Source organism: Cervus elaphus, chromosome 21, assembly GCF_910594005.1.
Source record: "Cervus elaphus chromosome 21, mCerEla1.1, whole genome shotgun sequence".
Taxonomy (NCBI): domain Eukaryota; kingdom Metazoa; phylum Chordata; class Mammalia; order Artiodactyla; family Cervidae; genus Cervus; species Cervus elaphus.
Genome location: NC_057835.1, coordinates 66,134,068 through 66,161,137, shown reverse-complemented (window position 1 = coordinate 66,161,137; position 27,070 = coordinate 66,134,068). Strand labels below are relative to the sequence as shown.

Sequence of the window (27,070 nt, the reverse complement as noted above, 5' to 3'; positions counted from 1 at the left end):
TGATTTTGAAGTATTAAGCTGATCTTGCATCTGGAACAAACCCAAGTTGGCTGTGGTATAGTTTCTTTTTTATATCTTGCTGGATTGTGTTTGTTAATATTTATTTAGGGTTTTGGTTTGTGTAATCATCAGTTATACTGACCTTTAACTTTTCTTTTACATAATAACTTTGTTGTATTTTGGTGTCATGAGTGTGCTGTCTTCATAAAATGATGTGGGAAGTGTTCCCTCTTGTTTTACTTATTTACAGAAAATTTGTTTTGTGTAGAAATTCCACAGTCATTGTATGATAATCAACAAGGTAGTCAACAAGGTAATCCTAGTTGAAAAGGCACTTGGGTACAACTCATCCCTTATCTAAACTGGGTCTTAGTTTAGGCATTATTTGCATATAGAAGAAGTTTTGGCTTAGAAGACTATTAGGAAAGAGGTGAGGACTGGATAGACAAAAGACACTAATGTTATCATCCTTAAAGGGAGTGAAAGTGAAAGTCACTCAGTCCTGTCTGACTGTCTGTGACCCCATGGACTATACAGTCCTTGGAATTCTCCAGGCCAGAATACTGATTTGGATAGCCTTTCTCTTCTCCAGGGGATCTTCCCAACCCAAGGATCAAACCCAAGTCTCCCACATTGCAGGTGGATTCTTACCAGCTAAGCCACAAGGGAAACCCAAGAATACTGGCATGAGTAGCCTATCTCTTCTACAGCGGATCTTCTTAACCTAGGAATCAAACCAGGGTCTCCTGCATTGCAGGCAGATTCTTTACCAGCTGAGCTATCAGGGAAGCCTTAAAGGGAGTATAGGTACACATCTTGTTCCAGGTTTCGAACTCCAACAATGATACTACTGTATTCATAGAATATTAATTTTAGTTTGCTCATTGATAAAGTAATATTTAATGATCAAATATTTTTTATGCCACTCTAGTAACCCAGTCTGTATAAAATAAAACTAGTGAACATATGTTCTACAAATGCTAAACAAATACACTGGTTTTTTTTGATACTATGAGATTATGATTTTACATCCCAGTTAAGATTTTTATATCAAACTTTTTCTCTGGTAAAATATATGATGCAAAATTACCTTTTAAATCTTTTTTAAGTGTACTATTGTATGACATTGAGTACATTCAGGTGGTTGTGCAACCATCACCACCAACCGTATCCAAAACTTAAAAATTTTCCAACTGCAATGTGGTACCTATCAAACAACAACTTTACATTTTAACACTAAGTCTTCTGATTGATGAACATGGGACATTCATATGTGTATGTTTTTTTTCTCTTTTTAATTTTTTTTTAGCAATACTTTGTAGTCTTTCACTTCCTGGTTTATTCCCAAGGATTTTACTCTTTTTGATGCTATTATAAATAGAATTGTTTTATTCCTTTTCTGATCGCTCATTGTTATTGTACAAAAACACAGCTGACTTTTATGTTTGAGTTTGTATCTTGATGAGTTTATTAGTTTTAACAGTTTTTGTGGAATTTTTAGAATTTTATACATATAAGGTCATGTTGTTAATCAACAGAGATAATTCTGCTATTTCCTATCCAATTTTGTTGCCTTTTATTTCTTTTTCATGCCTAATTACTCTGGCTAGGATTTTCAGTAATATGTTGAATAAATATTTCACATAACTTTTTCAATATCGGGTAATTTTTTTAAGTTGAACATAATTTTCCCTTTTGATAATAATTTTGTGTGAAGGAAAACTTCTAGTAGGCTTCAGCTCTAACAAATTTTGTTCAAATAGCAAGAGATGTAATGAAAATTTGACACTGTTGTTTTTTCTATTTCTGTGTTGTGCTTTTTATGCTATTTTTTTCATCTGAAATAAATGTTAAAGTCAAACATTATGAGTTAGAGGTAATTTACCTCTCGTTGAGAGGCTTACATTAACTGAGAAGAAACAATGTTAAATGATGATTATATTGTTTCAATATCATCCATACTTGATGTGGAATATAAACTTTCCACTATCACCCCATAACCTATTATCTTTGTTATCATAGCATAACCCTAATTTAAACAACCACTACCAACTTTGTACCCATGGTATACAGTAGCTTTTAAACTACTTAAAAGCTGCTTAAAAGGTTCTTTAATATGTGGATGTTAAATGATTTAGAAAATCAACTCATTTTTACTAAATGAAATCTGATTTATTATGATACAGGGCATAGAGATGTGTATATGCCTTGTCACTATAAATATATTTTATATAAATTCATAAAACAATATGAATTCATTTTTTCAATGTTTTTCTGTCTTTTGTTTTAAACATAATTCTTTTATTGGTTCAGTTCATTAGCTCAGTCATGTCTGACTCTTTGCGATGCCATGGACTCCAGCACACCAGGCTTCCCTGTCCATCACCAACTCCTGGAATTTACTCAGACTCATGTCCATCTAGTCAGTGATGCCATCCAGCCATCTTATCCTCTGTCGTCCCATTCTCCTCCTGCCTTCAATCTTTCCCAGCATAAGGGCCTTTTCAAATGAGTCAGTTCTTTGCATCAGGGGACCAAAGTATTGAAGTTTCAGCTTCAGCATCAGTCCTTCCAGTGAATATTCAGGACTGGTTTCATTTAGGATGGACTAGTTGGATCTCCATGCTGTCCAAGGGTCTCTCAAGAGTCTTCTCCAATACTGCAATTCAAAAGCATCAATTCTTCGGTGCTCAGCTTTCTTTATAGTCCAATTCTCACATGCATACAAGACTACTGGAAAAAACATAGCTTTGACTAGACAGACCTTTGATGGGAAAGTAATGCTCTGCTTTTTAATATGCTGTCTAGGCTGGTCATAGATTTTCTTCCAAGGAGCAAGCGTCTTTTAATTTCATGGCTGCAGTCACCATCTGCATTGATTTGGGAACCCCCAAAAATAGTCTGTTTCCACTGTTTCCTTATCTATTTGCCATGAAATGATGGGACCAGATGCCATGATCTTAGTTTTCTGAATGTTGAGTTTTAAGCCAGGTTTTTCACTCTCCTCTTTCACTTTCGTCAAAGGCTCTTTAGTTCTTCTTTGCTTTCTGCCATAAGGGTGGTGTCATCTGGATGTCTGAGGTTATTGATATTTCTCCCAGCAATCTTGATCCCAGCTTGTGCTTCATCCAGTCCAGCATTTCTCATGATGTACTTTGCATATAAATTAAATAAGCAGGGTGACAACATACAGCCTTGATATACTTGTTTCCTGATTTGGAACCAGTCTGTTGTTCCATGTGCAGTAAAATTCTTTTATATTATTTATCAAGTCTGTTATCTGAATCTTGAGAGTTTAATCATGCTGTTATATTCGTAACTCTTCCTCTTAGTAGACTGTTTCTCTATGTGTTACATGCTCTTCTATTCGGAGTTCTTCCACTAGTGGGACTTCATGAGACTCTTTCATAGTATTTGAGGGCCTGTTCCCCAATAGGGATTTCATGTATTTCCTTCTCAGAGGGACTCCAAAGGCCATCACTAACCTGGGACCCTTTAACTATTAATTTCTTAGCTGGATGTTTTTTGAAACTTTTTTGTGGTATGAAGTAAAGCTCTCAAACCTATATGTAACCCAGAGTTGTGTTTAAACAGTCCCAAGGGTAACTTTTTTTCTACTACTTAGGCTAAGACAGATACTGCTTTTGGCGGGGGGTTTATTCTGTTGTTTTTTCTAATTTCTTAAATTGGGTACTTAGCTTAATTTGCTGTTCTTTAGTTGCTAGGTCGTGTCCATCTCTTTGTGACTCACGGACTATAGCTTGCCATCCTTCTCTATCCATGGAATTTTCCAGGGTAGAATACCGGAGTGGGTTGCATTTCCTTTTCCATAAGATCTTCGCGACCCAGAGATCAAACTCATGTCTCCTGTATTGTCAGATGGACTCTACCACTGAGCCACCAGGGAAGCCTGAAAGCATGCATTGACCTTTACTATCAAATGAAATTAGTACTTTATCAATTAGTAGTGATAATTTTTTTTTTAATCATCAGGGTTCTTATGTGGCACACTGGTACAAGTAATAATGAAACAGTCTGGTTTTTGAAACTCATATTCATAATTGCCAGAGTTCATTTCCCAGATTAGCACTTTCACTCATTTCTTTATACTTACTCATTTTCTTAATGTTATGGACTCAGGAAAACATGGTTTCTCACAATTCAGGTTCTAAAAATACTAGAGAAGCTGCTAAAGTCTTTCTTCCTTGAGTTGCCTTTTGTCAGAGACACATGCAGATGGCAAGATGGACTGGAGGAAGGAAGGATGAAAGGAATGGTGGGGGGGAATGAGGGAAGGAAAAGAGACGGAGGGTGGGAGAAAGGAAAGCAACAGGCTGACTCCAGATATACAGCTGCAGTTCAGAATAGAGAAAGAGAGTTGCTTGAGAGAATTCACATAACATAAATATACAGCTATAATGGACATGCATATGAAGTTTTATATATACAAAATAAATAATGCCCACTGTCCAAACTGGTTTTAGAAAAGTTGCCCAAGGTCATAAAAGGTCTATCATACTTCAAAACCTTTTTTTTCATTATTCCATAAAATAATCATGCTAATATAGATGCAGATACTTAATAATGTTCAGCATTTTAAAAAACTTAAGCCTTTAAGACTCAAGTCATTTATCCTTAAAGAACTTTATAATATTGAATATTAAAATTGGAGGATGAATATGTACATGCTCATATGTATGGGCTTCCCTGGTGGCTCAGAGGTTAAAGCATCTGCCTGCAATGCTGGAGACCTGGGTTCGATCCCTGGGTCGGGAAGATCCCCTAGAGAAGGAAATGGTAACCCACTCCAGTATTCTTCCCTGGAGAATCCCATGGACAGAGAAGCCTGGTGGGCTACCATCCATCGGGTCTCAAAGAGTCAGACACGACTGAGTGACTTCACTTCACTTCATTTCATAATACATAGGTGGATTGGAAATTTAGTCCATAACTTCATTGCTGCTTCCCAGAGAAAATTCCTTATTACACAGAAGGGAAAGCCAATATTTGCTATATATCAAGATGTCCCTGGGACAGTAATTGTTATCATGGTCCCAAAGTAAGACTTTACTTGTGCACTGGAAGAACATACTTCAGTGTATTTCAGCTGTTTTAGGTTGTCGAAAATTTGTCTTCAGGAAGATGTTCAGGAAAGTGAAAGACTATATAATCATCTTCTTTGAAATGTTTATGCCATTTAGCTTGTAAGATCAGTTCAGTTCACTCAGTCATGTCAGACTCTTTGCAGCCCTATGGACTGCAACACGCCAGGCTTCCCTGCCCATCACCAACACCCGGAGCTTGCTCAAACTCATGTCCATTGAGTCAGTGATGTCATCCAACCATCTCATCCTCTGTCATTCTCTTCTCCTCCTGCCTTCAGTCTTTCCCAGCATTAGGGTCTTTTCCAATGAGTCAGTTATTCACATCAGGTGGCCAAAGTATTGGAGTTTCAGCTTCAGCATCAGTCTTACCAATGAATATTCAGGACTGATTTCTTTTAGGATTGACTGGTTTGATCTCCTTGCAGTCCATGGGATTCTCAAGAGACTTCTCCAACACCCCAACAATAAAAAGTACCTTTAAAAGTACTACAGGCCAATATCACTGATGAACATAGATGCAAAAATCCTTAACAAAATTCTAGCAAACAGAATCCAACAACATATTAAAAAGATCATACATCATGACCAAGTGGGCTTTATCCCAGGAATGCAAGGATTCTTTAATATCTGCAAATCAATCAATGTAATACACCACATTAACAAATTGAAAGATAAAAGCCATATGATTATCTCAATAGATGCAGAAAAAGCCTTTGACAAAATTCAACATCCATTTATGATAAAAACTCCAGAAAGCAGGAATAGAAGGAACATACCTCAACATAATAAAAGCTATATATGACAAACCCACAGCAAACATTATCCTTAATGGTGAAAAATTGAAAGCATTTCCCCTAAAATCAGGAACAAGACAAGGATGCCCACTCTCACCACTGCTATTCAACATAGTTTTGGAAGTTTTGGCCACAGCAATCAGAGCAGAAAAAGAAATAAAAGGAATCCAGATAGGAAAAAAAGAAGTGAAACTCACATTGTTTGCAGATGACATGATCCGCTACATAGAAAACCCTAGAGACTCTACCAGAAAATTACTAGAGCTAATCAATGAATATAGTAAAGTTGCAGGATATAAAATCAGCACACAGAAATCCCTTGCATTCCTATACACTAACAATGAGAAAACAGAAAGAGAAATTAAGGAAACAATACCATTCACCATTGCAACAAAAAAGAATAAAATACTTAGGAGTATATCTACCTAAAGAAACAAAAGACCTATACATAGAAAACTATAAAACCCTGATGAAAGAAATCAAAGAGGACACAAATAGATGGAGAAATATACCGTGTTCATGGATTGGAAAAATCAATATTGTGAAAATGAGTATACTACCCAAGGCAATCTATAGATTCAATGCAGTCCCTATCAAGCTACCAACGGTATTCTTCACAGAACTAGAACAAATAATTTCACAATTTGTATGGAAATACAAAAAACCTCAAATAGCCAAAGCAGTCTTGAGAAAGAAGAATGGAACTGGAGGAATCAACCCGCCTAACTTCAGGCTCTACTACAAAGCCACAGTCATCAAGACAGTATGGTACTGGCACAAAGACAGAAATATAGATCAATGGAACAGAATAGAAAGCCCAGAGATAAATCCACGAACCTATGGACACCTTATCTTTGACAAAGGAGGCAAGGATATACAATGGGAAAAAGACAACCTCTTTATCAAGTGGTGCTGGGAAAACTGGTCAACCACTTGTAAAAGAATGAAACTAGAACACTTTCTAACACCATACACAAAAATAAACTCAAAATGGATTAAAGATCTAAATGTAAGACCAGAAACTATAAAACTCCTAGAGGAGAACATAGGCAAAGCACTCTCCGACATAAATCACAGCAGGATCCTCTATGACCCACCTCCCAGAATATTGGAAATAAAAGCAAAAATAAACAAATGGGACCTAATGAAAGTTAAAAGCTTTTGCACTACAAAGGAAACTATAAGCAAGGTGAAAAGACAGCCTTCAGAATGGGAGAAAATAATAGCAAATGAAGAAACAGACAAAGGATTAATCTCAAAAATATACAAGCAACTCCTGCAGCTCAATTCCAGAAAAATTAATGACCCAATCAAAAAATGGACCAAAGAACTAAACAGACATTTCTCCAAAGAAGACATACAGATGGCTAACAAACACATGAAAAGATGCTCAACATCACTCATTATCAGAGAAATGCAAATCAAAACCACAATGAGGTACCATTACACGCCAGTCAGGATGGCTGCTATCCAAAAGTCTACAAGCAATAAATGCTGGAGAGGGTGTGGAGAAAAGGGAACCCTCTTACACTGTTGGTGGGAATACAAACTAATACAGCCACTATGGAGAACAGTGTGGAGATTTCTTAAAAAACTGGAAATAGAACTGCCATATGACCCAGCCATCCCACTCCTGGGCATACACACCAAGGAAACCAGATCTGAAAGAGACACATGTACCCCAATGTTCATCGCAGCACTGTTTACAATAGCCAGGACATGGAAGCAACCTAGATGCCCATCAGCAGATGAATGGATAAGGAAGCTGTGGTACATATACACTATGGAATATTACTCAGCCATTAAAAAGAATTCATTTGAATCAGTTCTAATGAGATGGATGAAACTGGAGCCCATTATACAGAGTGAAGTAAGCCAGAAAGATAAAGACCAATACAGTATACTAACACATATATATATAATTTAAAAAGATCGTAACGGTAACCCTATATGCAAGACAGAAAAAGAGACACAGATGTACAAACAGACTTTTGGACTCTGTGGGAGAAGGCGAGAGTGGGATGTTCAGAGAGAACAGCATTAAAACAAGTATACTATCAAGGGTGAAACAGATCACCAGCCCAGGCTGGATGCATGAGACAGGTGCTCAGGGCTAGTGCACTGGGAAGACCCAGAGGGATGGGATGGAGAAGGGAGTTGGTTGGGGGGGGGCGGATTGGGATGGGGAACACATGTAATTCCATGGCTGGTTCATGTCAGTGTAAGGCAAAAACCACTACAATATTGTAAAGTAATTAGCCTCCAACTAATAAAAATAAATGGGAAAAAAAAGGCAATGAAAAAAATTATAATAAAAGTGCTAGTATTTTGATAATTTGTTTTTAATGACAACCAGGTGGCACTGTGGTAAAGAATCCGCTTGCTAACATCTCCAGGAGACACAGGACATGTGGGTTCGAAAGATCTTCTGAGGAAGGAAATGGCAACCCACTCCAGTATTCCTGCCTGGAAAATCCCATGGGCAGAAAAGACTGGTGGCCTACAGTCCATTGGACCACAGAGTTGGGCTCTACTGAGCGCACACACACACAAAGCAAAAGTACATGCAGTACACAAATATATACATATTCACATATTTCCCTTATAGCGTAAATACAGAAACCATAATGGAAGCTGTCCTAAATATATAAAATGTTAATTTTGAATCTGGATTTTCAGTTTTTTCCATGAAAGTGTAATAGGATAGACAGCTATTATGAATAGGTATAGTTGGGAAGATCTTCTAGAGAAGGAAATGGCAACCCACTCCAGTATTCTTGCCTGGAAATCCCATGGACAGAGGCACCTGACAGGCTTAGTCCATCAAGTCACAGAAGAGTGGAAGGTAACTTAGCAACTAAACAACAACAAACATTGTGTTGATGAAATTAAATCTCTCCAGTTAAGTTGTGATTTTAGGCAAACCAGTAACCATTTTTTTCATTTTAACTTTCTCGTATTTATGTATAATATCTTTGAAATGTCATCTTTATCCACAGCATTTTAAAGAAACAGTTTTGAAACTTTAGAAAAATATGGAAAGCTGAATAAATGCTAGAATATTGATTTTAGAGTTCAACAAAGGTAAAACTTGACAGATTAACCACTAATGTTGAAATCTTAGCGTCATATAACATATTGGCTATATTTTATAATAGCTTTAAATGGAGTATAATCTATAAAATATTGAATCACTATATTGTACACCTGAAATTAATATAGTATTATAAATCAGCTGTACTTCAGTTATAAATATATATATTTCCAGAAAAAAATCCATCATGAAGTGATTAATAGACTCAAGTAATTATTCAAAATCCATTTATTGTCAGTTAAATTCAAAGTGAAAATTTGGGCTTAGGGTACAAAATGATTGATGGTGGTCTAAAGGTACAAATATCCAGTTATAAAATAAATAAGCTATAGTGATGTACACTATGGTAATTATATTTAATAATACTGTATTGAATATTTGAAAGTTATAGATCTTACAAGTTCTCATCACAAGAAAAATAATTTATGACTATGTGAAAATGGATGATAACAAGATTTACTATAGTCATTTCACAACATATATAAATATAGAATCATTATGTTTTATACCTAGAACTATTATATTATTATATGTCAGTGTATCTCCAAAAAACAAAAAGAGAAGTTGTTGGGTATCAACTAATATAGCAAAACTATTGCTAGTTTTTCAGTTATTTAAGTGCAGGCAACCTAAGCAGTAATCTACCTCCAGCTACTGTTTTTGACAAACTTTGAGAAAGGAAATTTATTTTGAACTTTTTTACTCAATTACTGTTTTAAGAATGTCTTGCCTTCTCCCACTGTGGAAGAAGGTGAGGGTGGGATGTTTTGAGAGAACAACATGTATATTATCTATGGTGAAACAGACCACCGGCCCAGGTGGGATGCATGAGACAGGTGCTCGGGCCTGGTGCACTGGGAGGACCCAGGGGAATCGGGTGGAGAGGGAGGTGGGAGGGGGGATCGGGATGGGGAATACATGTAACTCCATGGCTGATTCATGTCAATGTATGACAAAACCCACTGCAATGTTGTGAAGTAATTAGCCTCCAACTAATAAAAATAATTTTTAAAAAAATAGGAAAAAAAAAAAAGAATGTCTCATAGTAGTTTTAAATTTCTTCCTCAAAATAAATTTATTTCATTAAATGTTTGTCTTTAAATGATTTTATCTTTAACATTTAGGATGAAAATGTTATTTTAACTGTAGAAATTCTAGCATTTAAAATATCATCTAATTAATTGAATAGCTATTGAAAAAACCAAGGTAATACATATTTCAGGTTATTGTTTAACCTTCACATATAAAGCAGCACAATATTTTGTTGTTAATGCTTTTGTCGTTTCAAAATAATCATGCCAGAAGATTTCTCTAGCTCCTGCTATCCTGTCTGACTCTTTGTGACACAATAGACTGTGTAGCCTGCAAGGCTCCTCCGTCCATTGGATTTTCTAGGCAAGAATATTGGAATGGGTTGCCATTTCCTCCTCCAGGGATCTTCCTGACCTGGGGTTCGAAGCCATATCTTCTGCATTACAGGTCGATTCTGAGTCACTGGGGAAGTCCTAGAAGATGTCTCTAAGTTTTCAATTGTTGGCTTATTTTTTTAATTCAAATAGTTTTATTATATAAATATAACCTATTAATCTGAGGTCACCTTACATTTGTTGTGCTTATTTATAATATATATCTGTATATTTACATGTCTAATTAATTATTTGCATTCCAAAAATGTATAAAATTTAAAAACACTAAGGTATTTCTTTCTAAGTAGGGTCAAAACTACTATTATTTTTAAATTACTTTGACTATAAAGAATTCACTATAAATGAATCTGGTTTAAAAAAGCTCACTCCAAACAATTGTTTGTATTAAGTAGAAGAGAAGTATTTGATTGTATGACCCTGTGATGACTTATACTTTAAACACTGTGCCGTTCTTTTTATGTTGACAGGTTGATAAAGAGCAGCATACTTTTCAGTGGATATAGTCCTAGCCTCCTGAACACTGATCTGAGTGGTGGTAGAGGGACAAATATGAGTGACAGGCTTAAGTACTGGGCTTAAAAACGGTTAATTTTTCCCACCTTTCACATTGGAATGATGAGAGCATAGGTAGTGGAAACCACAGCAGGCCACTTGGTGCCGTTGACTTAAGTACAAACAGCAGTGGAAGTGTTTAGCCCTTTGGGAAGTTTTGTGACTGAACAAGAATGCTGGAGTTATTTTGATAATGGAGCAGCAGTGTAGCCAGAAGTCTGATCATCCCTGAGCTCTGAGACAGGCCAAGGATGAAGAGCTGAAGCGTTTGCTCTTCCAGATGAACAAAGATAAATTCAGCTAGCAAAATAAACTCAGTATTTTGGTCAGTTTGCAACGAAATGGTGAAAGAATTGAACTGTGTATTTTAAACCTTGGCATAAAGACCTGTGGGAAAATAGTTCAGCATCTCCAATTCTGGCTCAATTTTTGCTGTAAATTTAGAAATTGAGCAGAAAATGAATACACAGACATATTTAACAATTCCACACGATATGTTGTAAATCCAAAATGAAAACTGAAACTACATGAAGAAGGAGACCAAAACTCTCTCTTAGGAGTGCTTGCTTATTAAATTTGAAGCCACAGTTTTCTTAGCATTCCTGCTCAATATACTTAGTAGTGTTAAAAATTAAGGTCTTGTTGATTTGAGATGTTTTTTCCCCCCTGTAATTTCCATTCTTGAGGTTATAGTGTTCTTCTAAGTGTTCGAGGGAGAATTTAATCTATGAGTTCTTCTGCTCAAAGAACCAATTCATAGAGAAAGACATACTGACTACATTATGTAGTCTTTTACTGAATTTGACTTTGTAAAATGTATCTTTCTCTGGGATTAGTTTGTGCTTTTCATTAGACGTTTTGTTACTGTAGACAGCTAACAAAAAATCTGCATTGGTATATAGCTTCTCAAATTGTAGAAATTTCAATTTTAGTAGATTTAGGACCACTAATTTTGGGAAAAACATTTAGATGAAAGTATCACCAACAATGAGCAGTTTGCTTTTCTTGGTGTAATTGAACAAATAATGGTTATACTGTATTCAGATATTAAGACTATAATTTTCTGTCACACTAAATCACAAGACACTATTGCTTTGCTGTGTTTGGTGCCTAGTAAACATTTGCCTGTTGTTTTGTGAAAATTTTCTCTATTTGATTTTCTTTCGGAGATTCAAGGAAATTGAATTTTCTTCTGACTGAAAGTTGTTGTAGAACTGAGGTCAAGGGAAAAATTTTGTATACGATGTCACTATACCTGCATAGAGGTCATGTCTGTGGTAACGAACATAGGGTCATTGGTTTTGTAAGAAGTTTTACTTGTCTCTTCTCTTAGGGGCTGTCTCATGCCTTGGCTAAGAGATTAGTGGCTTCTACTCCAAAAAACTACCCATAAAAAGGAGTATTCTGTATTGTCTTCTGTTAAACGTTAAGGGATGTTTGTGCTGATAGTTCATTACTGGTCATGAGTCCTTAGCGTTGGAAGTGGATATTTTTTTGAGACACTTGAAGCATCAACTAAGTGTTACAGATTGAATGTTTATGGCAAAGGAAATGTGCTGAAGTTATAAATATGACAGAATGAGAAGGGCAAGAAGGTATAGCATACCAAATTCTGTAGGATTGTATCAGTTTCTAAAGTAGTCCACTTGATGGTGATAATTGTACATGCTATTTATGAATTATGCATTATATGTAACCACTTTTCTTTCATGTTCTTATTTAATCTTAACTCTGAGAGATAAATATCATTCTAATAACCATTTTGAAGCAGGGGGTAACAAGTTCTGAGAGGTCAAATTACATGACTAGTGTCCGAAGTCCTTATCCTAGTACATCATGTTGCCTGCCAAACTAAGCTTAAGTGCATGTAACTAGTATTTAAATATATATACATCTTTAAGCAAGCATGCTATGGTGTATTTGATCAGTTCACAGAGAATGGATTTAGGCTGTCAAGTTGTTTTGAATGTTTTCACTGGACAGCAAGGTTGGGATTTAAAAAAACCTAAATCCTTAATTAGGTAATCCATGAGTGATCACTATCTCAGGCACCAGTCTCTTCCTACCTTTGAGACTGAAGCTGTTTATCTTCAGATCAGGATTTATTTTCAGCTGTTGAAAAGATTAAAAGAAAAAAAAAAACACACAACAGACATTTTTCAGAAAGTTTGTTAGTACCAAATTTAGGACCTTATACATAACTGGAATTCATTATGTACTTGTTGAATTGAATAAGCTTATGTTCTCTACCTCTAATTAAGAGACTTCTAACCACATAAGTCATTTAAAAAATCTGGCACTGAATCTGCTAACTCTAAAGTCCTTTTACTATTAAACCATGTGAGGCATGATATATGCTTTGCTGTTTTTTAAATCATGCTAATTATGCCATATTTTTCTATGGTTATTGTAGATTCATACATAAATGCGCCTTAGTAAGGGTAGGCAGACATTTAATGGTGAGATAGTGAATATTGTAGGCTTTGGATCACAGCATCTCTAAAGCAACTTCATGTCTCTGCTAAACAGTAGTCATAGGCAGTAGAGAAATGAGTGATGTGACTGTGAGGTAGTTAACTTTTATTTCCAAAAATAGAGCCAGATTTTGCCCTTGGCTATAGCTATTCTATAAGAAAATATTCATTAGTATGATCCTAACTTGTTTAGAGGAAACTGGAATGGCATGCATGTACACTGAAACTATGAAAATGATATGATTAGTCTATGTTTATATTATTGGCATTATATATAAGCACTTAGGTGATTGCATTATCATATATAAATTATAAGGAATATTGCAGATGGTAAATTTTTACTTATATATATTTGTATAAATATTTTATAAATATAAATATTTAATATTATGTAAATATTATTTATTTATCTTTATATTTACTTAAATGGTAAATTTTTACTTATATTTATTCAATTTAACAACTATTGTTGTTGTTATTTCTTATCCCAGGGAGATTCTGTACAAGCCGTTGATGATTCACCATTCTCAGATTCTGTTACCTTGGAACAGACTACAAGTAACATTGGTGGATCCAGTGGTCGTGTTAGTCTGTGGATGCAGTGGGTGCTCCCCAAAATTACTGTAAAGCTCTTTGCTCCAGATCCTGACAATAAAGGCATAGGTATAGGGTTACTTTTCTACTCTACAGATAAAATATTAAACACTGTTTTTAGAAGAAATTGGAAACCTTGTTTTATTTAATCATTGTCATTTAAATCAAACATCATTAGATCTAATTCAGGTGATTTCTATTAGCACTACTAACGTGGTGCCTGCTACTGCTGCTATTACCTCAGTTCTTTCTTGTTTGTGTTAAAATTCACTTCAAAAGCCATGAGGTAATTTCTTTTTTTTTTTATTGTGGTAAAAGTCACCAATATAAAACATATTATTTTAACTGTATTTGTACTTTATTCAGTGATCATATCACTGAAAATATTGCAGAGATTGTTGCCTGATACTATAAGTATCCTATCTTAATTTTGATGCATATATTAATATTAATTTTGCTGGTTATTGTGGACTTTTATGTGGTTAATGAACGGAAACTCAGTCCCTCTGTACATGTCAAGGATATATATGGCAACAATAAATGTAAAATTGAAAGTTTTTATGTTGATTGTGAGCCCTATACTAATTTAGTATTTGCTTCCTTTTGCAGAACTTTGTATGGTCAGCGAACTAGAAGATCTCAGTGCTTCAATAGATGTCCAGGATGTGTACACTAAAGTGAAATGTAAAATAGAAAGTTTCAATATTGATCACTATAGAAGCAAGTAAGTAATGAATAATGAATATGGAAAAAACTATTTTCTTTGACCAAAGTCTATAAAATAATTTTTATATTTTAATTTGATTAGTTATTTTAAAGAATATTGTAGATATTCCCAAAGATGGTTCTTAACACATATATTAGTTAATTTTACTTAGTATCATTCACATATGGAATATAACAAAGTTTTACTTTATAAAAGGGCAAATCTGTTCATAAATATCTACCTTGTCACATTAAATGAAATAAGTTGCTTTTACTTACCATTTCACAGTTTGTTGTGCATGTTGTATATTTGCGAAGATGCCTGGGAAACAGCTCATGGCTTTGATTTTTGCTGTGTACTTCTCATCCACTCCCTATACCATTATAGAAGTGGAACAGCTCATATTCCTTATAGTTTTGAGGACTTCTTAAGTCACAGAGGCCTAATGTACCTGTGGCATTAATAGATGTTCCTATAACCATATTTTTCCTTCCTAAGAAATTTCTACCGAAAGGAGATTATAAATAAGTATGATTTGCTTATAATAATGAATGATGGTAGTAAAAAAATAAAATTTTAGATACTTTCATAAAGATATATATAACAATTTATCATCAGTTTTTCCCAAATAAAAATACAGATGCCTTTTGGGTTTTTTTGCTCTATAACGCTACCCTGGAATGTTTTTTTAATAATTGAAATATGATTCATATACTGTAAAACTCACATATAGTTTTTAAAAACTGTTTTCTAAACAGCATCATATTTTCATTTTCACAGTATTTTGGCAAAGAAACAGCCTTAAAGTCCTTTTTTTTCCTGGATTCATATTTATTCATCAACAATTAAGTGACTTCAGAAGTACACATGTTTCTGTACCTTTATTGATGCACTATATACTCTAAAAACCAAAGTCTTTTTAAAGAGATTTCTAATTCTATATTAAAAGCCTTTGAGTTTTCATTCTTTATTATATATATCATTCATGTAAATAACTCTCAACTTTGTCAAAGCCAAAAATTGTGTCAAAATTGTGATGGTCAAAATATTTTGCTGGGTATATATTAAGACCTGTTATAATAGTATTATTTTACCAAGTATATGATAATTGCTTTTGTTGGGATAACAGTGAATCAGTGATCGATTTTTGATAATGGGGTGGTTTAGTTCCTTTTAAATGGTATATCTCCGCATCAAAAATGATCCTAGCAAATATATGTGAATTTTATTTTATTGCTGAAATAATTTCTTGATTATGTGAATATTACAGTTTATGTTCTAGATCATCAATGATTTTGCTGTTAATTTTATGTAAGTTTTAAATATTTAGTTTATTCATTCTTTTAATCAAAATGTTTATTAAGTGTATATTATATTCCAAGCACTATACTAAGCACTAGGGATATAGTGTTCAACAGAAATAAACACACACCACACCCTCATGGACCTTAGAGTCGCATGTGCTCGAGCGTAGTTGCTCAGTCACGTCTGACTCTCTGCGACACCGTGACCTGTAGTCCGCCAGACTCCTCTGTCCGTGGGGTTCTCCAGGCAAGAATACTGGAGTCTAAGCCACCAGGGGAGCCCAGAGTCACATGAATGAGATAGAAAAATAACCTTGGTAAATACATAATATACTACTAAGACAGATGCTCTCTGCAGAACTACCAGGGTGTGGTGCTAATGTGAATTGTTCTATTGATTGCTTTGTCAGTTTCACGTTTTAGTTCAGTGTAGTACTGCTTACATCATAACTATTTGAAATAGTTATATATGCTCAATTTCTTAACTCAGAAAAATTGAAGAGAACAGATAAGGTGAACTTATGTTTTCCAGGCCAGGGGAAGGTTGGCAGTCAGGACATTTTGAAGGAGTATTTCTACAGTGCAAAGAAAAACCTGTGGTGAGACTCATTTAGTAATTATGACTTTTAAAACATATATTATAAACTGTTTATCTTTGTTCTTTCATGCAGTGGGACTAATGGTTACAAGAATTAGAGATCAGCAAATTGTTTTTGACCTATTCTTCCAAAATTACATAACAAAGTAAAACTATTCCTTTAAGTTGCTTGTGTTTTGTAACCATTTTCCTGTTATACCAGTTAAGTAAATTTTTAATAAGATCAAGGTAGGATTGCTTTTATTAATATACTATGTCATTAATGTATTAGTATGTTGACCATCTAGAAGTTTTTCCTATTCATAAATAAGTTCATGTTGGATTGTCCTTTATTGTAAATTAAAAGTAGTCATTTACACTAAAGGCAACAATAGTTTGTTTACTTCCATTAACAATGCTTTTGCAGAAGATGGTGCAGACAGAGGCCATACCTAGCAGTGGCTCAAACCTAAACCTTTGCAGACTTGAGCAAAATTAAAACTGTCCAGATTTTTTTTTTTTTTTTTTGCTTATGGCTTTTATTGCTTTTTGTCTTTTCACCTTCTTTGCTCCTGTCCATCACCTCAAGCCTTGGGGAAGAGTGTTGGTCTCTGGGGCAATGTGGAGGTGTCTTCCTTTCCTGTACTGACAAGCTGAACAGACGCACCTTGTTGGTTCGACCCATCAGCAAGCAGGACCCTTTCAGTAATTGCTCTGGCTTCTTTCCTTCTGTAAGAAATCATTTTAAAATTATGCTACAGAACTCCCATTAACAGGAACCCAGAGAAGGAATGGAACTATCCATAGAGTCAACTCTTGATTTTTATCTTCCTCTGTATCATTCACTTTGTAAATGAACTATTCAGTTCAGTCGCTATTATGTATTCTTAAATCATAGGCTGTTTTCACTGTAATCCAGTTTGTTTCTGGGGTACTTGAATATGCTGTTTGTCATTCTGGTTTACTGAATATAAGCTAATTTTATCATCATCATTGGAAAATCAAAGTGGGATGTTATGTACATTTGTTAAATTGTACACATACTGACTGATCAAGAGTTGACCATACTGCTTTCGTCATTCCTTTTATGATTCTTCCTTGCACTGCTTTTTCCCCCTATTATTATGCCGTTTCCTTCTCAGAACTAACTCCAAGTGCCTTATTTATTTGGTGCCTCTTAAATCTGGACAAGGTTGTACATCTGTCAATTACTAAATGAAAGAAGAACACTAGCCTGTATACCAGTGGGTTTTAGAAGTTTAGAACTTTTTTTTCCCCTGGTGGTACAAAATATCTGAATATGTCATTAAACTAGTTATTTTAAATGGTATTTTTAAGTCAATAAAAATACATGTAAATTTTAAATATTAAGAGTAGATTTTCACAATGGTAATAGAAATCCTCTTACGAAACTATTAAATAAGTGCAAATGTTATTAAGTATTTTCTCAGCATCTGAAAACTAGTATTTATTTCCCCTTTTTTTGTAACTTAGAAGGAATTAAGACATATACCTTTAAAAATAAAGTTAAAAATTAGCCAAATATTTTAAATAATTGTGTTCTTAGATTTAATGTTTAACACTGTAATTGCATAGCAAATACTAGTTTCTGATTTGATTTTTGAATTTTTTCTAGACTAGTCTGGATAAAAATTATCCCTAAATGTGGCCTTTGTATTAATGGACGTTATGTTTAGATTTATTTTCTTCTCTTTAAATGTTCATTAGCATCCATGAGAAACTTTCTTAACAATTTTAACATGTATTCATGAAAGAAAACCAAAATTATTGTTAGTGTGTTTTAGAATTTTATCAATTTTTCTAAATTTTGAATTTTCTTAACATTTTAATAACTATCGTTGGTCTTTCATTTTAAGTAGTATAAAATGTTATTATTACTGTATGAAAAGTAATACTTAAATTGTCTCAATTCCAGCTAGTATTCATTCATTCTTTAAGTTTTTTCCTTCATCTTAATAGCGCAGTTAGGAACGTAGCACTTCAACACACTTTCTCTCAAGGGTATTTACCTTTTAAGAATACCTATAGTCAACATGTTTCAAAATATCTTTACCAAATCAAAACATTTATACTTTCAAACACCTTTTATACTGTTTCCAGGATTCAAATGTTGCCATTAATTAAGATTTGAGGTGGGTTATCTAGATTAGTGGTTGGTTCTACCCCTCCACACCCTAATTCCCAGTTGAGACACCTAGAGACAGTGTTGCTGTGGCCTCTTCCGTTGTGGCCAACAACAGCATCCTTGTCCATCTACAGCTGCCTGCAGCTCAGCATCATAGTGATAAGATTGCAATCACTTTTTCTTGTTTTACTGTACTTCCTTTTGAGTGTAGAAAGCCAAAAGAGAGGGAAATAAGATAAAATGCAGTGAGAAAGTTGGACAAAGTTAAAAAATGTTCTGAGGGCAGGACAGTTATATGAAAAGTGATTATATTGCATATCTATTTAATGCTTACTTTCCCAGCTTTTTTTAATGGTCAAATAATTGATTTTGAGATATTTTTGTAAAGGTAAATTTTATCTTGCCTTTCTTCACTATAAAATCCAAATTTAAAACAAAATTAACAGAGCACTGAGTTTCATACTATTTTCTTCTCATTGTGTGATAGGCAACAAAATGAGAGGCAGAAAATAGAAGTAGGAGAGGTTTACTGATGGTGGAATGTGTAGGCTCTAACACATTGTTGCTTTGCTCGTTCTCATCACTTTTTTCTTGTTTATGTGAATCTATTTCCTTCTTTTTCATTCTTCCTCTGTTCACTTCCTCTCTTAACATCACTCTTTGAACTATAGTAACTAAACATCTTCATCAAGCCTTGGGAAGAGGGGTTGTATTTTGAGTAATTATATTTTGATTAATTTGCAAAATAGAATTTTATGGACATTAATTGGTTTAGGAAAACTTTTCTCAAAAATATCCTTTTCATATGTTGAGAAAATCAAATTACATGTTTTACTTTACCCTTAAAAGTATGGTCTTTTACTATAAGTTTATAGTGTTCAATTTGAATATAAGTTTATTGGAAAAGTTTTGTCAAAAGTACTGAAGTTGTTTTGATATAGTTTTCAGTCTCAATCAGATGTTTATATGTCTTAATATGGTATTAAACCCAGGGAATATGAGTTGAAAGAGAGTTGTTAGGTAGATTTTATAAACAATATGATAGTCCCCGAAAATGGGCAAGTTCTAAAAGAAAGATATTTTTGTCTTGTGATACAATTTTCTCTTTATATGCATTAAATGGTTAATTCAGTTTTCAAAGTGTGATATCAGTGATGCTCTTCTTATGGGCTCTTCCTATATATTAGTGAGATTACAGAGAAAAAACTTTATTTTTATAAATGTTAAGTCAAGTGAAGTCAATCAGCTTTTCAGGTTGATCACAAATGAAAACACAAACATGGTTATTTCAATTTTGCTTTCATAAATAAACCCTGTCTGACCCAAATTATGACAGCATATTGCTACTCTTAATGAAAAATTATCAAGAATGAAAAGATAAATTTATATATGATCTGTTCCAAATTCTGAATATTGTAGAAAATGTAGAAATTATAGAAACAGACACAAAGAGGTTAATTACCTCTCTCAAGATCTAGAACTACGACCCAGGATTCCTAACCTGAGTTCAGTCATTCTGAGTCTTAGAGGCTTTTGTCTTGTCTATAGAATTGATCAGTAATGTGCTCGTCAAGAAGTGTGTTTTTATTTTTTTATTTATATTAAACATCTGATCAATCATGGGAAAAAAATATGGACATAACAAAAGATTATAGTACCAACCTAGATTGTTTTCTGCTTTCAAATTCTTTTTTTTTTCTTTTTGAATAAAATATGTATTGTGATTTCCTCTTTCTGGAACAGACAACTGCAAAGCTTCTAGATGGCTCTCATCAGCAGCATGGATTTCTGTCTTTAACATACACAAAAGCTGTAACAAAAAATGTTCGCCACAAGTTAACATCAAGAAATGAGCGAAGAAGTTTTCATAAGTTATCTGAAGGTTTAACAGATGGTTCCCCTCATTTTCTTCATGAAATACTTCTTTCAGCACAAGCCTTTGATATTGTCCTTTGTTTTCCTTTACTTAATGCGATTGCAAGTATATTTCAAGCAAAACTGCCAAGGACCCAAAAAGAGAAAAGAAAATCTCCTGGTCAGCCCATGAGGACCCATACATTGACTTCACGCAGTTTACCTTTGATTTACATCAACACAAGTGTAATCAGAATTTTTGTTCCGAAAACAGAAGAAATGCAGCCAAGTATTGAAGGTATTCTCTTCAGAATTTTTTTTTCCAGTCTTACTTTAAATAACTTTTAAATACTGTGTATGTTTCTGACTCTGCTGATTACTAGAGTAAGAGATGTTTTTCTTTATGTCTTTTGCTGATAAAGCTTATACATTCTGTCATTTCTTTTGTTGAACTCCAATATTGTGTTCTATATACCTAAGATAACTAAAAATTGCTTTAAAAAATTATCCAACACTCCACATATTGCATTAATGGCATAAATTATATTGGCAATCTTGTGCAGCCATTCCCACTTCTTATCTCCAAAATGTTTTCATCACCCCAAACGCTAACTCTGTACCTTACAGACTGAAGAATAACTCCCTCTTGCTTACTTTCTGTCTCTCTGAATTTGCCTGTTGTAGGTATTTCATATGAGTTGAATCAGAGAATATTTGTCCTTTTGTGTCTGGCTTATTTCACTTAGCATAATGTTTTCAGGGTCCATTTGTGTTGTATAGCATGTATCATAATTTCATTTATTTTTATGGCAGAATAGTATCTATTGTATGGATATACCCCATTTTTTTAATCCATTCATCTCTCAGACATTTGGATTGTTCCTACTATTGGGTTGGATATTGTGAGTAATGCTGCTATATACAACTGTCTGTTCAAGCTCATATTTGATTCTTTTGGATATGTACCTCAAGGTTCAATTGCTGGCTTATATGGCAGTTCTTTGTTGAGGATTCTGTGGTCTTGATTAACCACCAATCTGCTTTGAAGCTCTTTTGACGAGGGCCGGATTTGTAGTATTTTCTGATTGATAGTATTGTGCACGCATAGTTGAGTCAACAGTAAGCGCGAAGGGAGTTCCCTCTTAGTAAAGGTGGTAGTACCTGTGTGCTGAGCACCTTCACAATAGACAGAGGTCAGGAGTTTCATTGGTTGACCCTAGCCTCATTTTTCTGTCACACTCAGTGGTGGTTTATCAAAACAGGTTCTGTGTTTCATTGATTTGTATAGATGTCCAAAAGGATACTCATCTGGCTGTTTGAGAAAAGGGAGGGAAAGGAAAAGCTTTATATCTCCTTTGTGTGTATGTTTGTTTTGTTTGTTGGCTTATTGTTTTATGAACATTTAGTTAAGTTTTATAATGAATACTGTATATCACACAGTTTTGTTGATACTGCTTTAAATTTCCCATTTCCTTGCTATAACTTGGAAAATCTTCAATTGGTTGTAATTATAGAATATTTCTAGACTCTTCCTAGTTTATTTTTCAAGCTCCTTTGTTCTTTCTTGGTGCTGCTTGTGGTGGGATTTTTAAGGTATGATTTCAAAATTCTGACCCTGAAGTACCTGCTAAGCATGTAACCTTGAATAAGAGCATATGAGGTGGAAGTTAGGGATGGGATCTTGTTGTTACAGCCATCTTTGGAAAATACTGTCTGCCACATTTCTCTGTGGACTTTTGGTTAATTTTGATCCTTTGCTTCTATGAACACTTTGTGTAATAAACACCTTTTGCTGGTATTTTTCATGACTTGGGTGAGTATATATAGAATAAATTTCTAGCAAAAAGATTGCTAGATCAAAGGGTATCTACCTTAAAAATATTAAGGGATGTCAAAATGCCCTTCTATAAATTGCCTGACCAGTTTATACTATTTCCTTGCTGTCCTTGTAATAGAGATCTGTCACACTTTTTGGTCTTTTGTCAGTCTCATTAATGAAAAGTATACTTTTTTCCTAAAGAGTTGCTCATCTGTTCTTAGTCATTTATTAAGAACTCTGTGTATGAAACCTGTTGTTTGACCTGCATTGTATTGCACATCTTTTCTTTTTTTTTTTTTGCCATTTGCCTCTGTGTGTCTGTGTGTGTCTGTGTGTACACCTATATTTTTATCAGCATGTATATCTTTGCTTATACCTGTTCTCATATCTGTATCTGAGATACTATGAATTGCCAAAACATGTGCCTATCCACTATATATATATAGTGGATATATATATAAATGTTTGTCAAAAATTCCATTGTCTTGACATATAATATTAGATTTTTGGGGCACTTTATCTTTCTTTATTACTACTCTCAAATGATCATAATATTTTTAATCAGATTAATTAAACTGAATGTAAATTATGTCTTATTGAGTATGATAGCATACTGAAATGTTGCTATTTCATACTTCTTAGCAGAAACTATAAAACTATCTTCCAAGCAGTTTGTGTCTGTCTGTCAGAGATTATTGGCAAACTGGATGCAACTGTATTTCCCATTAATGTACATAATCACTGGGTTATATATTATTGAACCTTCTTTGTGTCTTCAGCTGAAGATATGGCAAAAACTAATAGTACCTTTTGTTGATAGCTTTATGTGAGGTTGTCATTATGGTTGTGGCTTTATAAAAGTTTAACATTGCAGTGGCAAGTTGAAATACCTTTGAGACTTTAGATGTTTTATTATATAGAGTTTATACTGAGAATCTTACAGGAAAATTGAAGTCTCTAAAATGTTTCTATTTCATATTGAATTGAAAAATCTTAGTTATGAAAAACAGTCTGATATTGTCTGACAATTTCATGAAAATTCTGCTCTTTTAAGCTTTTGGTTACTTAATCAAGCTCATAATTTCAGATTTGTTCTTAGCCTTTTCATTTTCAATACATACTCTCTTGCCTCCAGAAAAGATAAAATCTTTCAGATATATGTTTCATTTTACATGAAATGTACAAGTTTCTAATAGTTCATCTGTAAAATTCAGTTAATAATAAGAAAAATATATTTAACATTCTAATATTTAAAGAAGTTATATTAAAGTCTGGTTTTCTACTTGAATACTGCTTGCTTTATGTGCAATTATTATTAAGATTCTGAATCTACAGGTGTTTGACTTCCAGCTTAAGCTATTTTTTTCATAACAGAGGGCTGTTTTTTGGATCTGGTATGAGTCTTCTAGAGTGAGTAGTTCCTCATGAGGCTAAATTTTTAAACATACAGTTAAAGCAAAGAAGGAAGGCATTCATTTTCATGTTGAAAATGCTTCTAGAGGGAACATTTCCTCATTTGGTCTGACTATTAAATACAGGTGAAATAAACCGAAAAAGGGAAGCTTGTTTTGTTTTGTTTTTTTCCCCCAGCTATCAAATAACTAAAGATATGACTCAAGGCACTTTCTTATATAAATACCTATTTTTACTAGTTTTTCTTATATCTCCAGATACATTTGATAAGCTGAATACTTTCTGTAATAAAATTGATTATTTTAATTTAGTTCATGAATGATATGCATTAAATGCTTTTTATTATTACTATGTAACTTCATAGTCAGTTTAATCTAATGAGAATACTTTTGGCTCTAACAGAAACAGAATTCTGTTCTTGGATCTGGCTTTGTATGTAACACCAAGGACGTCATTTTTCTTCCATATGTACCTCATTTACCGCAGTGTTTCGATTACATTTTAGACTTTCATACGGTGGGTAGTATCTGTAGCCTGGAAGAACACTTAGCAAGAACACTAATCGCACTTTTGTGGTATGGTCTATTCTCCAGGCTTACTATTTATTGATTTAATTGATGCCTTCTGCTTAATCAGAGGTTTTACCCACATGAAACTATTTGATAAGCCTGACATAAAATGTAGGATCTGTGAAATGTAAACAGTTTTCATAGTATAAGGACCTATAATCAAGCCAGACCTCTAGTCATTTGAAAATAGTGCAGCTTCATGAGAAGTAGTTTTCAATTTGATCTTTTTTGCTGTGGACATTTTAAAATATCATCTGTGTTGTAGCTTTCACATGCTGATATTTATTATGCTAGACCATCTCTTTCTTCCCCCTTTGCTGTCTTTCCCCATCCCCTGCCATTTTGCCTCTCCCTTGTATACATCTTATTCTGGTTCCTTCTTTTCCTTGCTGAATATCTTTCTTCTTATTTTTTCTGATTTTCCTAATTCTGACTTTCTTTTTTAGACTAATCTAAGTCAGACCATACCAAGTGTTTTGTCGAAGCAGCTGGAAATAATCTCTTAGCTTTTGCATTCTTTGGGCACCACAGTTTGGGAAATATGGATTGTATGCTTTTGTAGGCATGTTCTGTTCAGGATATTCCTGAGGTCTTGCAGCCAGTCCTTTTCTGTTCCATTGTGGCAGATGATAGTTCTTTGAAAGAAATTATGAATTTTACTATATGTTTTCTTCAAAACCCAGAAAATTGTATGTTGTTAACAATTTTTAAACAATTTTGAACAGCTACTGCGGTAGACTCATCTGTGGGGAAAGAGGAAATAAAATTTAATGTAAATTAATTAGGGCATCCAAAAACGCTCTTTACTCCAAGTAATTTTTTAAAAAGACATTGAATTAGCCAATGGCTTATAGAATTGTTTAGCTTTGTAACATGAGAACATGTGATAAATTTTTTTAAATTCAGTTTAAAGAATCAGAATTAATATACCCTTTTACCTTTTCTTGTTTTCTGAAAATGCTTACCTTAGTTTTAGGTTCCATTAGGAAATAAGACTTTTATTCTTATAAAAGTGTGTGTGAAATTACTATTTCTCAAGCATTTCCACAGTAGAAATCATTAACATAAAAAATGCCTAGAATAGCAAGTTGAAATGTCCTTATATATTAATAAGTTACTTGGTTTTTTCTTTCTTTACTGTTGCAGCCATTCAGCTGACATGTTACAGCTTAAAGTGCTCTTGTGTGTTTGTATGTATATGTGTGTTGTATTAGTACAATTATGTAAATTCAAACAACTTTGAGAATTTGTTACTGACTTTCTGATATCCTTTAATGTATTTGTAAACAACAGTACAGTGTTGAAAACCCAGGGTTGAAAATCACTTGGGAGAAAAATGTAGTAGTATCACATCATGAAATTAGATAAATATACTACTTCAGTATTACTTACATATAATTAATATCACATGTTTTTATGTTGGGTGAATTTTTTTATTGCCATTTTCAATTGTGCAGAGAACTACTTACTGGGATATAAACAAAACAGTGGACAGAGCATTAAATATTCTTATTTTAAGCAAATTTTTTCATGTCCTCATTTATGGTCTTAATGTGTGTCTATCCCATTCTTCAAAAATTTCTCCTTTATACATGAAGTTGCACAGAGATCTACTGTTTCCTCATGAATCTGTTTTTTTCGTTACAGTTAATCAGACAGCAAAGGAAGATACCATGGTTCTGAAGATTGGCTCTGTCGCTATGGCTCCCCAGGCTGACAATCCCCTTGGCAGATCTGTCCTCAGGAAAGATATTTACCAGTAAGTTTATTTTCTTATGTCCAATTTTGCAACAGTTTCATACTGCAAAGAAATACACTGATCAATAAAACTTGCTTAGTGTGGCCTGCAGAAATACTTTTCATTCAGGATCTTTTGATATTTAAAACCAGGTTTTTCTGATTTTCTTCAGTTGTGGGTTTTTAAATTCATTCAGACAAATCAAGTATTTCTGTGAAGTGTTGATGAATAACAGAATGTAAGTACCAAGTCACCATAAAACTGAAGAAGCGCAGTTTGGAAAATCTTAGCAGACTTTAAATTTGACCAAATCTCTAATCACATGAGAAAATGAGGTCTTCTCTAGAACTACCACATCTTAGTGTAGTCATATTGTATCACACTGAAGCATTTTCTTAATTTAATTATAAGCCATTATTTGAAATTTAGGACTGTGCATGTCATATGGATCAAAGCTGTAAAGAAAAGCAAACTTCTAAGGAGAAATTTCACAGTAAACACTTTCTGTGAAAATGCCATGCTCTGGATTTTGTCACTGAGTATTTGCAAACCACACCAAGCATATACGGACAACTAAACTGGTGAACACATGTAATCAGCATGATAAAAATAATATATCATCATACTGAAGTTGGCACAGCTGCCAGACACAAAAGTACAGTTGCAAATAATACCAAGTGAGAAAAGTCACAGAAATACAGATGAACAAGTGTCTTATTTTTCCTGCCGGTCTGTTTTTCAGATGTTATATTCTCTTACTCTTACAAGAAATACATTTCTACGGTTCTCCAGTAAATGTTACTGCTAGGAAAGATTGTAATTTTTATAATGCATTTACCACCCTAGAGGGTGACAGCTATTTTTACTTTAAGTGGACCTATGGATTTTGTTTTCTCAATTTTTT

General features: G+C 33.8%; 1 protein-coding gene across 12 annotated transcripts in view; it reads left to right on the top strand.

Moving 5' to 3' along the window:
• VPS13B (vacuolar protein sorting 13 homolog B) overlaps nucleotides 1-27,070 on the top strand; it is a 775,932-nt gene that overhangs the window by 403,673 nt on the left and 345,189 nt on the right. For 9 of the 12 annotated variants that reach the window (XM_043880234.1, XM_043880239.1, XM_043880237.1 and 6 more), the window contains 5 exons: nucleotides 13,938-14,109; nucleotides 14,650-14,764; nucleotides 17,217-17,358; nucleotides 20,517-20,925; nucleotides 26,076-26,187. In XM_043880234.1, the coding sequence (XP_043736169.1) occupies nucleotides 13,938-14,109; nucleotides 14,650-14,764; nucleotides 17,217-17,358; nucleotides 20,517-20,925; nucleotides 26,076-26,187 (950 nt within the window). Of the gene's footprint in view, nucleotides 1-13,937; nucleotides 14,110-14,649; nucleotides 14,765-16,582; nucleotides 16,650-17,216; nucleotides 17,359-20,516; nucleotides 20,926-26,075; nucleotides 26,188-27,070 lie in introns of those variants that run through there. The other 3 variants (XR_006336417.1, XM_043880238.1, XM_043880243.1) reach the window with 3 other exon arrangements.